This window comes from Peromyscus californicus, unplaced genomic scaffold, assembly GCF_007827085.1.
Source record: "Peromyscus californicus insignis strain IS unplaced genomic scaffold, ASM782708v3 Scaffold_15__1_contigs__length_86483966, whole genome shotgun sequence".
Lineage (NCBI taxonomy): Eukaryota > Metazoa > Chordata > Mammalia > Rodentia > Cricetidae > Peromyscus > Peromyscus californicus.
The window spans coordinates 6101923-6124329 of record NW_026294447.1 but is presented as its reverse complement, the minus strand read 5'-3'; the positions used below and the strand labels follow the sequence as shown (position 1 = coordinate 6124329).

The 22407-nt window shown below is 42.0% G+C and overlaps 1 protein-coding gene across 2 annotated transcripts in view; it reads left to right on the top strand.

Annotated features, from left to right (window-relative positions):
- Positions 1-22407, top strand: part of Lrrc72 (leucine rich repeat containing 72) — a 49198-nt gene that overhangs the window by 20996 nt on the left and 5795 nt on the right. Inside the window, exons 4-6 of one of the 2 annotated variants that reach the window (XM_052738349.1) lie at positions 13753-13834; positions 15043-15153; positions 22039-22128. In XM_052738349.1, the coding sequence (XP_052594309.1) occupies positions 13753-13834; positions 15043-15153; positions 22039-22128 (283 nt within the window). The remainder of the gene's footprint in view (positions 1-13752; positions 13835-15042; positions 15154-22038; positions 22129-22407) is intronic. The other variant, XM_052738348.1, reaches the window with a different exon arrangement.

Here is a 22407-nt window from a genome sequence, read left to right as displayed (position 1 = left end):
GACATGTCACATTAGAGGATTTCTGTGTATTCTAAGACTAATGTATGTATGTATGACATTGTATGTAAACTGTGGATTTTCTTTAATCCCTTCCCCTGTCAGTGGACATTTGAGGCTTTTTTCACCCCTGGGCTATTTTGAATAATGCAACAGTGAATGTGGGAGTGCGTGGTAACTCTTTGAGACCCTGATTTTGTTCTTTGGGACACATACTGAGGAGTGAGACTGCTGATCAGAGTGCAGAAATGCCCCCACAGCATGACATTCCCAACATAGTGCAGCAGAGACCCAACTCTTCCATGTACTTGACAACATGTTTCAGGTTTTATAACATTGGTCCTAAAAGGTGTGAGGCTATTAAAATGTTTATTACATTTTTAATTACTTATTTGGGGGTGGGGCAGGCACACCTGTACCATGGTTCCTGTGAAGGTCAGAGGGTAACTTGCAGGAGTTGGGTCTCTCCTTCCACTGTGTTGGCCCCAGGGATCAAGAAGAGGCTGTCATGCTTGGCAGCAAGTGCCTTAACCCTCTGAGCATCTTAGCCTTACATATATACCATTTCATGCTTTCTTTGTTCCAAAGACGAAAATCTCCTCTAATACCTTCTAGCATGGGAATGATGGTGGAATTATTGCTGCTGTTGTTAATGATATATCTATTAACTCTAAATTAATCTTATTTCTGTGTATTTCAATTTCTTATGTCAGAATTTTGCAAACTGGCTGTATTATAAAATGAAAGTCCAAAGGCTGGAGAGATGATTCAGTGCTTAAGAACACTCACTGCTCTTGCAGGGCACCTAGGTTCAGTTCCAAGCACCCACATCTGATGGCTTACAACTGCCTATAATTCCAGGTACAAGGCATCCGATGGCCTCTTCCAGCCTCCATTGGGCATCTGCATGTACCAGGTACACATAAATATGTACACAGTCTCTCTCTCACACACACAAATTTAAAAAACATTTAAGATAAAAATCTACTGTGCATAGTAGTGCATGCCTTTAATCCCAGCAGCCAGAAGCAAAGGGAGAAGAGGGATGCAGGTGAATCTCCATGATTTTGAGATCTACATGGCAAGTTCCAGGCCGGCCAGAGCTGTATAATAAGACTGTGTCTCAATAAAAGAAAAGAGATGCAAGTCTGAATGTTGATTGGAAGTGTAAGTATGTATGGTTTGGACTTGTCAATGCAAACCTCTCTGTAGGACTGTCTGCAGGGCAGAATTTAAGGGAACCCCAGTGTTGTGATGCATGAGTCTCTTCTCCTAAGGTCAGACTCCTCAGGAAAGCCTTCAGCAATCCTCTGCCCCAAGGGAAAGACTTTGAGTATCAGGGCTTTGAAATCCAAGCTCGAGAAAATGGGCTGCAACTTGTCAGTAATCGACAGAGCGTAATCTTTGGGGTCAGAATTACCTACCTTTAGCTCTACCAGGTGTCTCTTGTTTAACTGCCTTGGAACTCTTTTGCCCCACTCTGTTCCATTCCATTCTACTCTTTTGTTCTGGTCTGTTCTTTTCTGCTCTGGTCTGTTCTCATCTGTTCTGTTCTGTTCCATTCTGGTCTGTTGTGGTCTCATCTGGTCTGCTCTGGTCTGGTTTGGTCTGCTATGCTATGGCTCTGGTCTGGTCTAGTCTGGTCTGGTCTGGTCTGTTCTCTTCTTTCTGTGTGGCAGGACAGTTAGGGCCTACTGATAGACTGGATACATATGAAACAGAATGTTTACTTAATTCTCTCTTTATACATCACTACCAGCTCTGGAGTACTATGTGATATTCTTATGTATGTATACAACATCATTAAATCATGCTAATTTAATTTACTCATCATCTTAGTCACCTGTCATTTTTATGTGAAGCATTTGAAACTGTTATTATGAAACATACAGTACACTATTGTTGACCATTGACAGTCTGTTTTATCTGAAACAAAGTAACCTTTTATCAATAACTCCTGATTCCCTCCCTTCTCAGCCTCTACATACCCATCTTTCTGCATTACAAATTCAACTTCTGTATATTACCCACATATAAGCAAGATCATAGGGTACTTGCCTTTCTGTACTTGGCTTGTTTTACTTAGAATAATGGCTTCCAAGGCTCCTCTGTGTTGTCAAAATAACAGGTTTTCTTTCTTTTTAAAGACTGACTAGTATACCATTCTTTATCCATCCATCCATTGATAGTTTGGTTTCATATCTTGGCTATTGTGAATAATACTGCCATAAAAATAGGAGTGCAGCTATCCCTCAAAATGTTCATTCCAGCTCCTTTGGAGAGATCTTATGGAATGGGGTGTGTCCTGAGTGAATATGTGTTATTGACATGAGCATGGCCATTCCAAAGACCCCAGTGCCTCAGACCCATGAGAATGCCAAGACTTTTCCCAGGCCAGGCTTAGGGGGATGGCAAGATGTTCTCCCAGTTAGAGCTGGGATGTTGACACATGCAGAAAATAGCAACCACAGCTGCCTCCTCCTGCATGAGTTCAGCCAGTGAGTGCTTATCTACTGATACCCCAAGCTAAGCTGCTTCCTCCTTCAGTATATAATAAACAGCAGTTTTCCTTGTTGTTTGTTTTTGTTCTTTTGGGGTCCTACCACCTAGCTCCCAAATCACAAGCAGAGGCTTATTCTTAATTAAGAATGCACGGTCTTAGCTTGGCTTATTTCTTTTTTTAATTTAAACTTTTGTTAACTTAAACTTAACCCATCTATCTTTTGCCTCTGGGCTTTTCCTGTTCTCTTACTTCTGTAACTCTTACTCTTACTCCATGGCTTGCTGTGTAGCTGGGTGGCTGGCCCCTGAAGTCCCCCTCCTTCTCTGGCTCCTAGATCTCTCCTCCCAGATTTCTCCTATTTATTCCCTCTGCCTGCCAGCCCCACCTATTTCTTTTTCCTGCCTCACTATTGGCTGTTCAGCTCTTTATTAGTCCATCAGGTGTTTTAGACAGGTACAGTAACACAGCTTCACAGAGTTAAACAAATGCAGCATAAACAAACATAACCCACCTTAAAATAATTTTCCCCAGCATTTCCTCTGCTAGTGAGTCCCCATCAGAGCACACATCCCACCAGAATCCTCCTTCAGTGTGAAGTAGACAATGCATTCCCCCCTGCTGATGCCCCCATCAGAGCACACATCCCACCAGAATCCTCCTTCAGTGTGAAGTAGACAATGCATTCCCCCCTGCTGATGCCCCCATCAGAGCACACATCCCACCAGAATCCTCCTTCAGTGTGAAGTAGACAATGTATTCCCCCCTGCTGATGCCCCCATCAGAGCACACATCCCACCAGAATCCTCCTTCAGTGTGAAGTAGACAATGCCTTCTCCACCATCCCCTGCTGATGCCCCCATCAGAGCACACATCCCACCAGAATCCTCCTTCAGTGTGAAGTAGACAATGCCTTCTCCACCATCCCCTGCCCCGCCCCCACTAGTGAGTCCTCATCAGAGCAGACATTCCCCCAGATCCCAGCCTTCTGTGTGCCGGTCTGTAGGGTCTTCATCCCCCATTGCCTGTACCAGCTCAATCATTAAGCAGTGGAGGTTGTGGCAGGTGGATACAGTAGTTCATTAAGGAAAATCTATACCATTTTCCATGGCAATAACTAATTTATTTTCCTACCAACAATGTACAGAATTCCTTTTTCTGTTTTCTGCATATCCTTATGAGCATTTGCCATTCATCATTTTTGACAAAAAGCTATTTTGACATATGAGGCAATATAATAGTGTGATTTTAGTTGGTATTTCCCTAAAGTTTAATCATGAGAGAATATTTTTGTATGTACCTGTTAGCCATGTTTATGATCTTCTTTTCATAAATGTCTGGCCAGGTCCTTTGTCCATTTTGTTTTTCTCTATGAAACACTTAGAGCTGGTATTTGTATTAATGAGACTTTGGTCCAATTGTGCACACTGTTAGGTAAATTACCTTTTTTTCAGCTCCAGGACCGGGTAAGAACAGAGCAATCTGCTATCTATAAGCTTGAAGGGTGCCGGCTCTAGGTTAGGCTGATTTCTTGGAGACAGCTGAGATGCTGAGGCAGTCTGCAATGTCTCTATGCAGAGGTGGGTTGAGGGGACTCTAGGCGGCCACCTCGAAGGCTTCAAACGCCTGTCGCTGGCATGGCATTGCCCCTGCTCCGTTGCCATGCGGGTGAGCTCAGCCAAGGGTAGTTCTCATTCTTGGCCCCCACCCTCCCCAGTTCCCACCACACCCACACCCCATCCTGGGCTTTCTGATCCACTGCCTGCCCAGAGTGCAACTCAGTGGAGGAGAATCGGAGGAGCTTGGTGACTCTTGCCGAGCTCCACCGGCCTGCGGCTCCCACGGCCACTCTCCTTTGTCCATTTTCAGTCCAGCTGTTTACCTGCTCCGGTTTTTGTTTCTTTTTCTTTTTGTTCCTAACATGCTTTCCCTATTAATCTTTCACTGGACATATGATTTGCAGATGTCTTCTCCCGTTCTGTGGGCCGTTTCTTCAAGTTGTTCGGTATTTCTTTGTCGTAGTGGAGCTTGTTAGTTTACTGCCCTGTCATGTCTGTTTCTGCTCCTGTTACCTGTGCTTTGAGAATTATACCAAAAATCCATTGCCAGATCAATGTTTGTGGCTCTTTCTGTGTTTTCTTCTAGTTGTTTTATCTTCAGATCTTATAAGTCTTTAGTTTACTATGAAATGATTTTTTTGCATACAGCATGAGATGAGGATCCAAATCCCATTCTTCCACATGTGAACAGCCAGTTTTTCCAAAAACATTTACAGAGGGGACTACCCTTTGTCTATGTGTGTTCTTGGTGCCATCTCAAAAGAACAGCTGAGAAGCTGGAAAGCAGCTTCGGCAGTTAAGAGCACCGGCTTCTCTTCCAGAGGGCCAGAGTCAGAGTCTCAGCACCCACATGGTGGCTCACAACTCTCTGTAACTCCAGTTCTAGGGGATATGATGCTCCCTTTTGGACTCTGGGGTACTACATGCAGGTGGTGAACAGGCATGCAGGCAAAATATTCATACATATAAAATAAAAATTAATTTTAAAATATCAATTGACATAAACATATGGGTTGGTTTCTGGGATGACTTTATTGCTCAGTGTTTCTCATTTTATGTTGGTGGCAGTTGCTCTCTATACTGTTTTAAAATCAGGGAGTAAAATGGATCTGACTTTATTGTTTTTGTTCAAAAGATTTTGGTTATTTGGGGACTTTTGTGGGTACATGTGAATTTAAGGAAATTTTTGTCTGTTTTTAAAAAGTGTCATTGGGAAATTGATAGAAATTGCATTGCTTTGGGTGGTATGGACATTTTCACATTAATTTTAAGTCATGGACATGGGATGTCTTTCTATTTATTTGTGTTTTCTTTTTCCAATAAAATGGGGTGGGTTTTTTTGCCTCTAAAGAAGCAAAAATGAAATTTAAAAATTAAAATTAAACTTACATATAAATATTCTTATTGTTATTACTACTATAAATACTATTATTTTCTTAATCTCCCTCTGGTATCATTTCTTATTGTTAACTAGATGTTGAGTTTTGTCTCATTTTCTTGTAATGCTGGGGATTGACCTCGGGGCCCTGTTGATGCCAGGCAAATATTCTACTACTGAGCCACATCCCCAGCCTTATTAGCATCTAGAAGTACAACTAATTTTGTGTGCTTATTTTGTATCTTATAACTTTATTTAATCCATTGATCAGTCCTAACAGATTTTTTAAATGTTTTATCAGTATGTATTAATTATACATAATGCTGGATTTCAATATGACATCTTTACACATGTATGTAATAAACCATTTTAATAGGGTTTTCTTAGGGGTGGTCTTCAGTATTTCTACATTTAGTATTCTGTCATCAGCACATAAAGATAACTTCATTTCTTCCTCTCCTTTTTGTTCTAGGACTTTTATTAGTATGTGGGGAGTGGTGAGAGCATAGAACAAGCTTTCAGCTTTTCACATCTGGAACTGATGGGAGTTCATCATATACATATTGTATTGAGGTCCAAATCTAATCTACTGAGAGTTTTGACTGTGTGTGATTTGGAGGTTACCTGACAAGTCAAAAGTCTTGTGGTCTTATTTTACAATCACACAAAACTTTGGAAGCCAATCTTTTCGTTATTATACATACATGAAAGAGAGGATTCTACATTCTTCTGTTTCTTTGTATTTCAGGTCAAGTATTTTGAGATACATTTAAACGTTTTGGGAGGTGATGGCTAAAATATGAGAAATAAATTAATTTATAGAATATTTTCATGCCTCAACCTCATTTCCAGGCGAATGACTGTATGAATGATAGGTCATTTATACAGAAATGCTACCAAGTTAAAGAGCCTGGCGCTTGCCAGTGCTTGGCTGGGTCATCAGTCAGGCTTAGATTTGAATCTTCACTTTGTTATTCACACTCTCTATACAGTCAGAAAGTTGTTTAACTTTTTTGAGGTTTAGTTTCCTCCTGGAGAGATGGTAGAAAAAATAAATAACATAAAATAAATAATATAGTCCTTTCTGAAGGATCATACTAGAAAATACCTGCAAAAGCATCTGGCTTAATGCCTTACCTGTAATAAGCAATGAGTGTCCTCTTTCTGAAATGTTTATTTCATGTGTATGTGTGTGCCTCGGTGTTTGTGTGTGCACCACATGTGTGCATTAACTTGCAAATATCTGAAGAGGGTATCAGATCCTCTAGAACTGGGTTTACACGCAGTTGTGAGCCACTGTGTAGGCACTGGGACCCAAACCTAGATCTTCTGCTAGAGCAGTTAGTGCTCTTAACTACTAAGGGGCCCCTCTCCAGCCCCACATTCTGTTTCTCTCGTCTCCTTGGCCCTAAGTCACCAGCCCTCAACTCTCAGCTGTTTGTTTCCCTTCTTTAGAGTCTTTGACGTTGTTCAGAGGGTTTTTGTTTTTTTTGTTTGGTTGGTTGGTTTTTGGTTTTTCAAGACAGGGTTTCTCTGTGTAGCTTTGCGCCTTTCCTGGAACTCGCTCTGTAGCCCAGGCTGGCCTCGAACTCACAGATATCCACCTGCTCTGCCTCCCAAGTGCTGGGATTAAAGGTGTGTACCACTATCCCCCGGCTGTTCAGAGGGTTTTTATTGTCACATTGGAAAGTGTGTGCTATGGGCATCTACCAGTTGTGGGCTAGGGATGCTACTGTGTGTACTTCTGTGTCCAGATTGCCCCAGGCCAAAACCAGCCAAGACTTATCCAAATGCCCAGCAGTAGCAAAGATGGAGCAACCTTGCTCTGGAACCACTGTTCTAGAGTGTGCTTGCTTCATTTTCGATTCATACTGGTCTTCATCTTCGCCAGCAGCTTCCTAAAAGTACTTTACATTCAAGAGCTCAAATGAATTAATAATAATGGTTAAATAAACAAAGGAAAATTACTTAATAATGTAATGTATATAATGCCAAGCTTTGAATTAAGGTCTGTGATTTGTGAATGTTGCACTAACATAAGATTCTTCTTTAGAAAGGAAAATGTAGATTTTTAATGCGTAGCTGTGTTACCATTTTATTTTAATAATGACTTGAGTATCATAATTTTCTCATTCTGTTTCTGGCTTTAACAATCTGCTAAGTTTCCATATAATTTAAATTATGTGAATTATACCTTGGAACCATCTCATTTTTTCCATCCCCATTAGTTTACTTTGGGATCCTATATGTTCTCCTGAATTGCAGTAATGCCTTCCTGACTTATCTCCTGCCAAAACAGAGTTTTATCTTGACATTTCCTTTCTGACATCAAATTGGATGATGATGCTCTCCTGCTGCGTGTCTTTAAGAGTTTCTCAGAGTCATCATGATCTGCCCTGGTTTCTTTCCTTCCCACCTCATCCGCCTTACCTCAACACACAGAACCGTCTTTGCATCACAATAATCGCAGTCCATAAATGTTAATATCCTGGGAACACTAGGAGTCTGCAGCTGAGGTGACACTACCAGGGTCAACAACATCCTTCCTAATGCAAGAGAAAGGAACCTCCACTCTTCAGCAACGGCTGTCAACGTGTATGGGGGAGTAACAGGAAAGCACCACAGTTAGTGCAGTGTGAGTTTCCCACGCTGGTGGTTACTATAAGATCAGGGCGTGGTGAGGGGACAGGACAGAGGCAGTGGATTCCTGCTGGAAACCAGTAGGAAAAGCACAAAGGGACAGGGAGTCAAGGGGGATTTCCTTCCTTCCTCGGGATGGTTCTTCCTACCTTGGGGAGTCGTACTTCCCCCTGGCCTTTGTGAAGCTATGGCAGCGTTAGAGTGATCTCTCATGATTTGGTTGAGATCAGCCTGGGAGATGAGATGAGCAGTATATAAGCCTATTACGGCATCATAAATTGTGAGCACTGTCAACAGAAGAAGTTGAAGAAAATTTGTCAATGTAGCCTTCATTCTTTGGATGCAACCTGAAAATGGCTTTGCTGGACTATGAAAGGGACACTCACTTCCACTAAAATGCTCCAAAACTGCTGGGTTGGCATCTGTGTAACTGACTATTTATCAAATGATAAAACAGGTCTTCTTACCAATAATAACAGATTCTAGCTTTAGAAAAATAAGTTTATACTCATGAGCAAGTTTTTCTATATTTAAAAACCATGTAACCCCTTCATGATAAAGGTATTAGAGCGATCAGGAATACAGGGAACATACCTAAACATAATAAAGGCAATTTACAGCAAGCCAACAGCCAACATCAAATTAAATGGAGAGAAACTCAAAGCAATTCCACTAAAATCAGGAACGAGGCAAGGCTGTCCACTCTCCCCATACTTATTCAATATAGTACTTGAAGTTCTAGCCAGAGCAATAAGACAACATAAGGAGATTAAGGGGATACAAATTGGAAAGGAAGAAGTCAAGCTTTCCCTATTTGCAGATGACATGATAGTATACTTGAGCGACCCCAAAGATTCCACCAAGGAACTGATACAGCTTATAAACACCTTCAGCAACATAGCAGGATACAAGATCAACTCAAAAAAATCAGTAGCCCTCCTATATACAATGGACAAAGAAGTGGAGAAGGAAATCAGAGATACATCACCCTTTACTATAGCCACAAATGACATAAAATACCTTGGGGTAACACTAACCAAGCAAGTGAAGGACCTATATGACAAGAACTTTAAGTCCCTGAAAAAAGAAATTGAAGAAGATGTCAGAAAATGGAAAGATCTCCCATGCTCATGGATAGGCAGGACTAACATAGTAAAAATGGCAATCTTACCAAAAGCAATCTACAGATTCAATGCAATCCCCATCAAAATACCAACACAATTCTTCACAGACCTGGAAAGAATAATACTCAAATTCATATGGAAAAACAAAAAACCCAGGATAGCCAAAGGAATCCTGTACAATAACACAACTTCTGGAGGCATCACGATCCCTGACTTCAAGCTCTACTATAGAGCTACAGTAATAAAAACAGCTTGGTACTGGCATAGAAACCGACATGTGGACCAATGGAATCGAATTGAAGACCCTGACATTAATCCGCACACCTATGAACATATAATTTTTGACAAAGAAGCCAAAAGTGCACAATGGAAAAAAGAAAGCATCTTCAACAAATGGTGCTGGCAAAACTGGATATCAACATGTAGAAGGCTGCAAATAGATCCATATCTATCACCGTGCACAAAACTTAAGTCCAAGTGGATCAAGGACCTCAACATCAATCCAGCTACTCTGAACCTGCTAGAAGAGAAAGTAGGAAGTAGTCTTGAACGCATTGGCATTGGAGACTACTTCCTAAATAGAACACCAGTAGCACAGACTCTGAGAGAAACAATCAATCAATGGGACCTTTTGAAACTGAGAAGCTTTTGTAGAGCAAAGGATACGGTCAACAAGGCAAAGCGACAGCCTACAGAATGGGAAAAGATCTTCACCAACCCCACATCTGACAGAGGACTGATATCCAGAATATATAAGGAACTCAAGAAATTAGACATCAAAATGCCCAACAGTCCAATTAAGAAATGGGCTATAGAACTAAACAGAGAATTCTCAACAGAGGAAACTCAAATGGCCGAAAGACATTTAAGGAATTGCTCATCATCCCTAATCATCAGGGAAATGCAAATCAAAACAACTCTGAGATACCACCTTACGCCTGTCAGAATGGCTAAGATCAAAAACACTGAAGACACCTTATGCTGGAGAGGATGTGGAGCTAGGGGAACTCTCCTCCACTGCTGGTGGGAATGCAAGCTTGTACAACCACTTTGGAAATCAATATGGCGCTTTCTTAGAAAATTGGGAATCAATCTCCCCCAAGATCCAGCTATACCACTCTTGGGCATATACCCAAGAAATGCTCAACCACACCATAAGAGCACTTGTTCAGCTATGTTCATATCAGCATTGTTTGTAATAGCCAGAACATGGAAACAACCCAGATGCCCTTCAACTGAAGAATGGATAAACAAAATGTGGTACATATACACAATGGAATACTACTCAGCAGAGAAAAACAATGGCATCATGAGGTTTGCAGACAAATGGATGGATCTAGAAAAAATCATCCTGAGTGAGGTAACCCAGACTCAGAAAGACAAACATGGTATGTACTCACTCATAGCAGGATACTAGACATGAAACAAGGATGAATTGTCTGCTACTCACATCACCATGGAGGCTACCCGGAAAACAGGACCCCAAGAAAGACACAGGGATCGCTCAATGACAGAGAAATGGAATGAGATCTACATGAACAGCCTGGACATGAGTGGGGGTAATGAAAGGCGAGGGTCGAGGGAAAGAGAGCTTGGGGGAGCGGGAGATCCCAGCTGGATCAACAACAGAGAGGGAGAACAAGGAATAGGAGACCATGGTAAATGAAGACCACATGAGAACAGGAAGAAGCAAAGTGCTAGAGAGGCCCACAGAAATCCACAAAGATACCCACACAACAGACTGCCGGCAATGGTCGAGATACAGCCCGAACTGACCTACTCTGGTGATGGGATGGCCAAACACCCTGATTGTTGTGCTAGAAACCTCATCCAACTACTGAGGGATCTGGATGCAGAGATCCATGACTAGGCCCTGGGTGGATCTCTGGGAGTCCAATTAACGAGAATGAGGAGGGTTTATATGAGCGAGAATTGTTGAGACCAAGGTTGGATAAAGCACAGGGACAAATAGCCAAATGAATGGAAACACATGAACTATGAACCAATGGCTGAGGGGTCCCCACTGGATCAGGCCCTCCGAATGGGTGAGACAGTTGATTGGCTTGATCTGTTTGGGAGGCATCCAGGCAGTGGGACCAGATCTTGTGCTCATTGCATGAGTTGGCTGTTTGAAACCTGGGGCCTATGCAGGATTGTTTGGCTCGGCCTGGGAGGAGGGGACTAGACCTACCTGGACTGAGTCTACCAGGTTGACCTCAGTCTGTGGGGAAGGCTTTGCCCTGGAGGAGATGGGAATGGGGGGGGGGGCGTTGGGGGGAAGGTGAGGGGGACGGGAGGGGGGGAGAACAAGGGAATCCGTGACCGATATGTAGAACTGAATTGTATTGCAAAATAAATTAAAATAAATTAAAAAAAAAAAACCATGTAAAACTTGATCAGTAGTTATTTCATGAGGATCCTCTCCCTAGCATTTTATTTATATTTATATATATATATATATATATATATAGTCCTATATTGAGCAGTAAAGCAAACACTCTTAAGTTTAATTATCAGCAACTCTTAGAATATATCTTCCTCTGCCTGTGCTCTACTGTGTCTCACCATAATTCAAACAAAGAAGTGAATTTTTTTTTGAGATTACAGAGTTGGGGTTAGTGAGGTGACTCGGAGGGCAAAGGCACCTGCCACTCAGCCTGATGACCTGAGCTCAAGTCCCAGAACCCACATAGTAGAAGGAGAGAAGCAACTTCTGCAAATTGTCCTCTGACCCCCAGACATGCACCCATACATATGCACAAAAATAAACTAAAGTGTAAGAAAAATTTAAAACAAGATTTCTAGTGTAATGGTGTTCCCTTTGCGATGACATAAGGGAGGCCTTCTGACATGTGTCTTAGCACTGAGTGCCCATATCACTCACATAGATGGTATGTATGTATGTATGTAGGCACATATATAGCACTTAACAGTGCAGCTGAGACATTTTCAGGAGGATTTTTGACTTTTGACATTTGAAACAAATCTTAAAATAAGATATGGGCTGGTGGAGAGGGGCTAGAGTGATGGCCCAGTGGTTTAGAGCACTTGTTGCTCTTGCAGAGGACCTGGGTTTTATTCGCAGCATTCATGTGGTAGGTAATAACCCCCTGTTACTCCAGTTGCATGGGATCTAGCACTAGGCATGCACATGGTGCACACACATGCATGCATGCAAAACACTTGTTGATACAGTAAAACAAATATATATATATATATATATATATATATATATATATATATATATATATATATATATATATATAGTACATGAGGACCTGACTTTGAATCCCTCAAACCCACACAAACCTGGACATCTGTAATCTCTGTGCTCCTGTGGTGAGATGGGAGGCAGAGACAGAACCCTCAGAAGTTTGCAGGACTGATAGACTAGCAAACACAGCAGTGAAGAAAAAGAGACTATCTCAAGCAAGGTAGAAGGTAAGAAGTGACGTCACAGCATGTTCTCTGATTTCTACGTGTGCATCCTGGCACACCCCCAAACATACACACATGAATATGCACACATGGAGTAAGATGCGCTTTCAGGCTAATGTTAGAAGAACATGGCGGTGGGAAGGAGAATGGAAGGACATGGCTCCTTTCCTTAAGGAAGACACACAATTGGAGAAATGGAATGATTCACTGTACCAGTTAAATGTGGACATGGTCAGGAAGACAAGACTCACAGGAAACTGAACAAAGAACAGAGGAACAGAAGGACCGGGGCCATGCTTTGGCTCCTGCTCTAGCTGTGGCTGTGGTTCCTGCTCTAGCTGTGGCTGTGGCTCCTGGGCTAGCTGTGGCTGTGGATGTGGCTCCTGGGCTAGCTGTGGCTGTGGCTCCTGGGCTAGCTGTGGCTGCGGCTCCTGGGTTAGCTGTGACTGTGGCTCCTGGGCTAGATGTCAGCACCAACCCTGCTTAGCAGAGTTTCCTCCTTTATTTAGGGCGCAGAGGCCTTTGCTTCTGTGGATGTAAAAGACACTGAAAGAGCAGAAGAGGTGTTCTGTAGAGCAGGGCAAGAAGAAAGCTTAGCATTGGGCCATTACTAAGAAGTTCTGGGTCAGTTGGGAGATGCAGGAAGGTCAAAGAATGATTTCAGAAAATCTCAAAAGAATTGTGAAAATGTATCTGAATCTTACACGTGATCAGAAGTGCACCAGGAAGAAAGGCTGTGGGGGCAAAGGGAAACCATGGAGCCCACAGGTGTAGATGTGGCTGTGCATTATCTTAGAGAGCCCTTGGCTCACAGTAACAGAGGAAGGCTTGGTGTGTGGAAGACCGGTGACCATCCAGGACACAATTGGGTAGAAAGAAAACCTCAGGCCAGGTGACAGTGGCCCTGAAAGCCAGGTGATTGTTTGGCCCAGATATGCTCAGAAAATTTTGTTGTTAGGTTGCTTAAAAACACCCTTTCTATCACACAGCTGTGACAAAAAGTGTTTCAGGTACCACTTATAGCCCAGGCCAAAAGACCGCAGTAATAATAGTTGTTAGAGTCATACTTTCATTGCCTTAGGATTACAAATGTAATGTGTCATTTCTCATTTTCAGCTACAGGGGATAGCATTTTTAACTAGAAACTATTGTCTGACAGAATTGTATCTAAACAACAATGCAATATTTGAGATAGAAGGTACGTCTCAAACTTTCTTTCTTGATTAAATAAGTTTTCAATTAAATAATAACTTTCAACTATAATGATTGCTAAGAACATATAAAAATCTTTCATCATGTCTACTAAAAATATGTAATATCTATTTAAATGACCATTTGTGCATTTATTTTTTAAAAATATGTTAGACCATTTTTTTAGTTCAATATTGTATGTCTTACTCAAAATTTGAAAGCAGCATTTTTTTTTACACTACTACCATTCTACTATAGTTGTACACAAACTAGCTACTGTGGAACCTAACTTTAGCAGCATTTAGGAGTAAGAATAAATATAAAAACTATACGTTGTCTTAAAATTTTGCATTTGCTGGGGTTTTATTAGGCAAGTTCCTGCTTCCACTGACTTAATTTTGTAACAGTCTCTATGCTGAGAGTCTCAAACCAGGTATAAAGTGTACGACAGGTTGTGATCAGGAGACACGATGGATTGCTGGAGAAAGCACTTGGCTATAAAAATAACCATGGAACCAAAATGTCAAACGCTTTGACACCCATGATAAGCTCTTATACTGGCAAGGAAGGAAACATTCCAATTTAACTATAATTTGATTATCACACAGATTCATCCCACTTTCATTTATGTTAAAAAAATGAATTAAAATATGCAATTCAGGAAAACAAAAATGAAATGAATATATATATGGTTCCTCATCCTGCAAATAGCCTAGCAATTTGCAAAGGATGCAGTGAATGAATGAGAAATTGTCCTTTGATTTCCACTGTATTTCTAAGTAACATTGGTTTACATGTACAGACACACACATTGCAAAACACAGAGAGAATATAACTCAAACATGAAATTTAAACAATCCAAATCGTTGCCACAGGAAAACAACTGAAGCAATAACAATAGCAAGAAATGACTCCACAGCCCCATGTCACAGTAGCAAGAAATGACTCCGCAGCCCCACATCACAGTAGCAAGAAATGACTCTGCAGCCCCACACCACAGTAGCAAGAAATGACTCCGCAGCCCCATGTCACAGTCAGTTTTCATTGCTGTATGCTTAACCATAATTCAGGATATCATTGATAGGCATTTCCTCTTTTTACCAGCTATAATGCATTTGCTTGCTTAGTTACAACATCTATTTACTATGAAAAGATTCTTATTTGTATTTGTCAATTTAAAAAGTACAATTCACCCCAAACCCTTTTGTGTTTCAGGCCTGCATAATCTGCCTTCATTGCATATTCTTATGTTGCACCACAATGAGCTAACCAGCATCGACGCTACGGTGAAGGAGCTGAAGGGGATGCAGGATCTGAAGACCCTAAGTACACACTGCACTTCTCTGTGCCCGTAGATTAAGACAGTGATCGTGCGCATGATGTTTATTTTCCTTCCCAAGTCCGGTTTAGGGAAGCCAGCTTGCTGCTGGAATGCACATCCCATTCTCTAGAATGTGACTAGATTTTATTTGTTTTTTTAACACATACTTTTGAAAGAGCAACAGCTAGAAAAGAATTATTAGTGGAATGATATAGGTCATGAAAGATAAAAACGGCAAAAGTAACAGGTGGGGATCTGTGTGCCCCAATCTACTCTTGGGGTTTCATCCCAAGTCAGTTGTATCGTTCCAATTATAGGAGCTATCTCTACCAGGCACAGCTAGACAGGCAGAGGTGAGAGGCAGATGTTCTTAAGTGGGTTTCATCTCAGCCTGGGGAGATGAGGGAATTCCAGGTGATGGGTGAAATGGAAGGGGTATGTGTTTCTCTGGGGTGATCAAATGTTTTAAAATTGATTATGAGAACAAGTGATTTGAATCATTGCACTACTGAATATGTACGAACTATGCATCTTAATGGTAAGTATAAGTGACATTGAGGTGTATATTAATAAAGTAAATTAACAAACAAAAAAAGAACGTCGAAGTTTCCCCATGTTTGAGAAACAGCCTTCATTCACATCCGCTGAGTCGTGCCCAGCATGACACTGACTGCTGTATATATTTAGGAATAGATCAAAAATAATCAGCGAAGTTCACCTCTCAATGTGCTTATAGTCTTGAAGGGTTAATAAACATGCACACAGCTCCAAGACAAGGCAGAGGATTCCAGGTGTCACAGGTAGAAAGACTCGTGACCATTGAGGTTTGCAGACCTGAGCTTGGAGACCTCTGCTTGTCGAGACACAGGCATATTCCCTTATTTGTCTTTCAGAATTGTGTAAGCTAATGTTGATGGTGAATGTTCGGATCAGATCAGCATGTAGAGGAACTCAAGCTCCTGTAGCTTTTCTCTGTCATCAGGAGCATCTCATGTATTTAAGGAGAATTGACTCATGGGACCAAAAGTAGACTTTTAAAAATCCAAATCGTGAAAGTCACAAAATTGCACAAAGTTCTTGGCAAGTCAGTGATTACCTTAGAGATGTGCTGAGGCCACCTGCCATTAGAAATATTTCCGAATTATGATATTCCATCAGAGTCTTGGAATGACCTGCCTATTTATCTAACCCTCCCATGTCAATCAAATGTTTCCACAATTTAAGGAATATGCTAGGCCCAATCTAGGTCTATGCTAGACCTCTTACTATCACTATTTTTCTATAAAATGGGCTCATAGCTATCACCCAGAATCTCTTCAAACACTGAGATAATTCTCCAAAGCAATTCTTAAGAAGAAGTTCTTGTCATTGATGCCACTTTGAAACAGGAAAACAAAATTATTGTATATGTAGGATATAAATAAAATAATTAAGAAGTTGCTTAGAGTCTAGAAATTCTACTAAGTGGTAAATAGACTCAATGCAACTGCTGCTTTAAACAATAATCACCATAGTAATATTTCTAATGTCCTTCCTGTTAAGAAATTGTTTTCTTATAATACTATTTAAATTTTCACAGCAATTCTATGATGAGGTTAGAATTATTCCCTCCTCAGTGGTGAAGATACAAGGTTCAGAGATTTATCAAATTACTAGTATTAAAACACATCTATGCCTTGTTTTATTGATCATTTATCGATTGATTCATTCATTCAAAGTTTATAATTTATTCATTTGATGCATAGAGAATCATCCATTTGCCATCTGTTCTGTATTTATTAACGGATCCCAAAGTAGAAGAAAAGGCTGATCTGGGCTTCTATTGGGCTTACAATTTTATAACTTGTAGACTAATGATTTAGATTCATGAAGGAGCTTGGTGAAAAACTATTTGTACAATTTGCTGCAGGTAAAACTTAATCACTTAAGTAAAGTTGTGCTATAAAACAACATCTGAAGGACAATATGTAATGTTGGCCTTTGTAGGGAACAGGGCTGTGCATTGAACCAAGATGCCTGGTTCAGAGTTGAATGTACCTGAAATCCAACCCAGGTCCTGGTGTCAAGGGTACATATGAGCACACAGGAGTCAGGCCTGGGTTAGGGAGAAAATACCCATGTTCTTTAAAGGCCAGTCTGGCAATAAAACATCCATGTTATTACTTGTCATGACTGTTAAAATCACCTCTACTTAAAACCATGATGATATCATCCAAGTTACAGTAACATGTCCCACCTGAGGAACTTGTCATGGGGTCATTTCCTTGAATTTAGTTAAAAAGAAAGCACTTTCTGGAAATGCCCTATTCCGGTTGCAGATATTCCATGAGGAAAGTGTGCACTCAGCAGACATATATGTGCTGTGATGTCCTCACACTGGGTTCTTAGGAGCTTCGTTTGCCATCTTAGAATGGACTGAACTCCCTAAAATGAGAAAACTATGCATTTTCAAATGTTGTAATTTTTCTCTTTTCAAGTAAGAAAACCATGTAAAAATCTAAAGTGTTACTACTTCAATCATAAGTTCTTCCGAGGGTGAGAAAACAGCCTGGGGGTAAGGCTCCAACCCATTTCAACACTGCACCTTCCTTTGGCATTTATGAGAAAAATTGCCAACAATTGCCCAGGAGACGGAGGGCTGGGAGCTTCAGGGAGGCCTGAAGCCAGAAGCAGAGTGTGAGGTCTGGTGCTTGGAATTTCTGTCTTCCAGGCCAGGCAGGGCCCCACCTCAGCTCTCCAGGAGGTCTACCTTTCCACACCCTCCTGTGCAGTTGTGGCTTCCTCTTCCCTTCTGCTCTCCAAACTGCAAAAGGGAATCCTCCCGTGTCTCGATCTACTGTACCAGGAATGAGTTCTTCTCCCCGTCAGTCGGCCTGCTCTTTTACCAGCATGTCTTAGTTAGGGTTCTACTGCTGTCATGAAACGCCATTACCAAACGCAAGCTGGGAAGGAAAGGGTTTATTGGCTTGTATGTCCACATTTCTGTTCATCCCTGGAGGAAGTCGTGACAGGAACTCAAACAGGGCAGGAACCTGGAGGCAGGAGCTGATGCAGAGACCATGGAGGAGTGCTGCTTACCGGCTTCATCCACATGGCTTGCTCAGCCTGCTTTCTTATATATCCCAGGACCACCAGCCCAGAAACATCCCCAGACACAGTGGTCTGGGCCCTCTCACACCAATCCCTAGTTAAGAAAATGCTCTACAGGCTTTCCTACATCCTGGAGGATGGAGGCGTCTTCTCAGTTGAGATGTCCTCCTTTCAGAGAGCTCTAGCTTGTATCAGGTTGACATAAAGCTAACTGCACACGACACTAAATGAAAAACATCAATACGGCACTTAAACTTTGCTCTTTCCTTTGCTCTTAAACTTTGCTGTCGTCTCTCAGCTTTTCTCCATTTCACTAAATCCACTTAGCAACTTGCACTTCCTCACAGGCAAGACCTTCCTAGTGGAGGAGTTTCAGAGGGCGGTCATGTTAGAGGGGCCCTGTGTTTCCACAGGTCCTACCCTCCAGCGTTCTCTCTTCTTGCCATCAGCAATGTGCTATTCTCAGCTGTTGATGAAGGGCAAGGAGAAGAAGGATGCTAGGAAGGATGTGGACCTCAGGGACTCTTCTTCTGAGTCCACTTCTGACACCCTTGAGCGTGCTGGGCTGCCTCTTCCCAACCAGACAGTCTATGAGGCCAACAGAACTCCTAGATGGTCCCCGGATGCCTATGTGAGGAAGAGAAGCTTTGCTGCTCCCCTTTCCATCTCTGCTCTATCCCAGTTTTCCTGCTAACCCGAGGATGATTGCCTTACTCGGTTTGTTGAGTGACAGCCCACAAACTTGGTTAGAAGCAGATAGTGCTAACAGGAGAGATGGCAATCCAGCTTGGTGTGACTTCAAAATCCAGCTGCCTGATCACTGATTAGCAAGCTGAACTTCCTTTAACCGGGTGATACTCTGTATGAGTTTTTAATTCCCTCATACCATTATCCTCATTTATTAAAACAGATGTGTTGTCTCTTTGTTGATTATATCAGCTGTTTTCCCCTTTGGCGAAAAGAAAAAGGTCTCACATGTAGCCTAGGCTGATGTCTAACTGCAAATGTAGCCAAGGATGACCTTGACCTTGTGATGCTCCTGCCTCCACCTTCACTGGGCTTTGATTCTAGAGGGTGTATATTACTACAGCTTGTTTTATGGAATGCTGAGGACTGAACTCGGGGCTTCACACTAGACAAGGACTGTAGCCCCCCCAGCCATGAGCCCAGTCCACATCAACTTTTTTCTAAAGTGTTTTGAGAATATTTGGGTCTTGGGGCTGGAGAGATGGCTCAGCTGTCAGAGGCCAAGGCTCACAACCAAAAAGACAAGGCTGTGTGGGTCTGTTTCCATGATGACTTTTAAGTTCTGCTTTAAAAGTTGTTTTTTTTTTTTTTAATCAGTGGGAGCCAATTATTTAGATGACTCTTTCATTCTCTGTCTTCCTCTCATCTCTCATTAAGGAACTCCACACGTGTGACTCATCTAACTCAAGTTGGTGCCGTAAGGTGGCAGAGACGTTTTGATATATTATTGGGTAAATGTAAATTGCTTAGACTCCGACTTCCAAATTAAGATAAGCAAGACAGTGCTGGCGCCACTGAGGTGTGCTTCATGAGTAGCCTAGAGGGAAAGGTGGATTAAATAGTATTAACCTATTGAAAGCGAAAGTGTAAGCGATTTTGCCTCATAGCTGCTGCAGGAATGTGCCCATACATCACACAAGGCTTTCAGAACACTCAGACACAGGAAACTGATTTCATAGCTCAGAAACTTAATTTATGGTAATTTTAGGACCAGCCATCCAAAATGCATAAATCCAGAATGTTTAATACTTACTAGCATAAATGTGGGAGGTGGGGAGAAAGGGAGTCAAGAATAAGTTTGCTTCCTTCTAAAATGCAAGAGCTAGAAAAAAAAGTGAAGAATAATGGGGAAATGTCTTCCAAATTACTCAGATCAACTTGTTTTTCTCGGGAAACGTCCTCAGAGGCTAGGTGGCTGTTCTGCTTTCTGCCTTTCTGCCCCATGGTTTCTGTTTTCAGATGGCATGGCATGGACCTCCCTGAGCGCGTGGCCTTCGCTATCTGGCTGCCTTGCTCACCAGCGATGCGGTGCTGGGCTGCTGATTGCGATGCTTTGTTTAGTTAGGTGAAATTAGCAATGGCTGTCAAAGCTCATCTCACAAGCTTGAGATCTGAGTCCTGGCCCCAGAACCCACCGAAACCCGTGGAGAGTGGTGGTGCCTGCCTGAGATTCCAGCTCTGGGGCAGCAGAGAAAGGAGGACCCCCGGGGTCCCCAGCCTAGGCTAGTTGGTGACTCTGTGTGCCTTTTCAAATCTGTCCTTTCGAATCCGTTCGATGTTCATCCATGCAGTTCCCTCTCCCATGCTGATAACCACTTGTTTCCACTTTAAGTTCCGTGTGTGTGTGTGTGTGTGTGTGTGTGTGTGTGTGTGTGTGTGTGTGTGTGACTGGTCTGGAATTTTTTCTTTGTCTTTTCCTCTAACTTCCCCCAATACACACGTTTTTTGGTCCTCCGGCTCGGCTCTACATCTTCCTTCACCTTCCCTTGTCCATTAACTCGTGTTCACTGTGCCGCGGGTCTCTGCCTTGCTGACTTCATCTCCCTTTAAAGCTCATGTAAGGATTTGACTAGCCAGAAGAGCTTGTGTTGATACCACACATATCTCAATGTGTTTTACTGACAGAGAATAACATCCAGGTATTGTTTCTCTTCAGTTTTGAATGAGTTTGTTGTTTTTCAAACATGCCTCTCCAATCTTCTTTATGTTGCAAACTATGCATTCTAAGTGTTGATCAGTTCTTATGGGCGTCAGATGCTTGATATCATCACCCATTTATTAAAACCCTCTGTGTTTTATGGTAGTCTAGGAGCCACGTTTCGTTGAGTGGTACGGCTGGGCAGTAGCTGGAGCGCTCTGCTCTACTGCCATCTAGCGGTTCCCCGCTTTATGTGTTTTTCAGAAGCATTTTGAAGATGCCACACTGGAAATCACAAAAAACTTCATTTCACAATGTGTCTAAATAGTCTCATTTAATGTTATGGAAGAATGAGCAGACAAAATATGTCACTATAAAATAAAACACTCAAAATTTCTAGTTGAAGCATTTTTAAAAATCCCTCTGTGCTAATTCTTGAGGGATGGTTGTGTCAGAAGTACCAGGATCCTCTGAGCCGTTCCCACCCGCCTCTCCCTCCCCACCACTCTCATGCAGAATTAGGTTCATTACCCATCCCTTAGCCACGGAGTCTTGCGGATGGAAGTGAGATGAGATGCAGCATCCACATGTGTGCAGCTCTGCTCCTGAGATCTCTAGGTGCCGGTGGAATGTGCATCCTCTGAGCACAGCAACAGTGAGGCTCAGGAAGAAACCTGTTAGGACAGTGCACTGCATCACTGCCTGCCCCCCCATCCCCCCCCCATTACTCCAGAGACCAGAACAATTCCAAGTGGTATTTTATGAAAAGCAGCCTTAAGACTTTCATAGAGCTAGTGTCTAGTTCTTCTTCGTCAAACTTACCTATGAACATTCCAAGTTTTCCTCTTTTGTGCCAGATATGAGTCAAGCTAGCACTATTTCTGATGGATAGTAGCAATCGAAAACTTTGAATGAATGAATGAATTAATTAATTAATACAAGAGATAAGGCAATCAGTAGTGCTCTAAATAAGGAAATGCGTGATGAGACTGTGTGCTGGACAATAGGTACAGTTGCTCATCTCTCAGTGATTATCCTTTTTTCTGTCCACAAGTCTTACATCTTCTATCTTAATAGGTGGTAAAAAGGAACTATTGTGAAATCTGACATTTTATTTTGGATTCTTCCTTTGCAGGTCTGTACCAAAACCCTTTGTCCCAATATAACTTATACCGTTTGTATATAATCTACCACCTTCCAGGAGTGAAGCTGCTTGACCGGAAACGTAAGGATTCCTCTTTCCTATAGAAACATCTAGAATCTGTCTGGTAAATCAGTGCTTTAAAAAAGGCAAGGCACAATTTGTCCACATCAAAAACTGCCAACTAATTATGAATGGGAGCTGCTCTGTTATTCACTAAGACGTGTCAGCGCTCTGAAATCTGCCCTCGCTCAGGAACTCAGGTCTGCTCTGCTTTGCTAGGAGGGCCAGGTTGCCCAGTGGGTGGACCACTTCCCTCCTTCAGCTCAGGCTTTGGATATTAGCACAGTGGATGCCAAATTG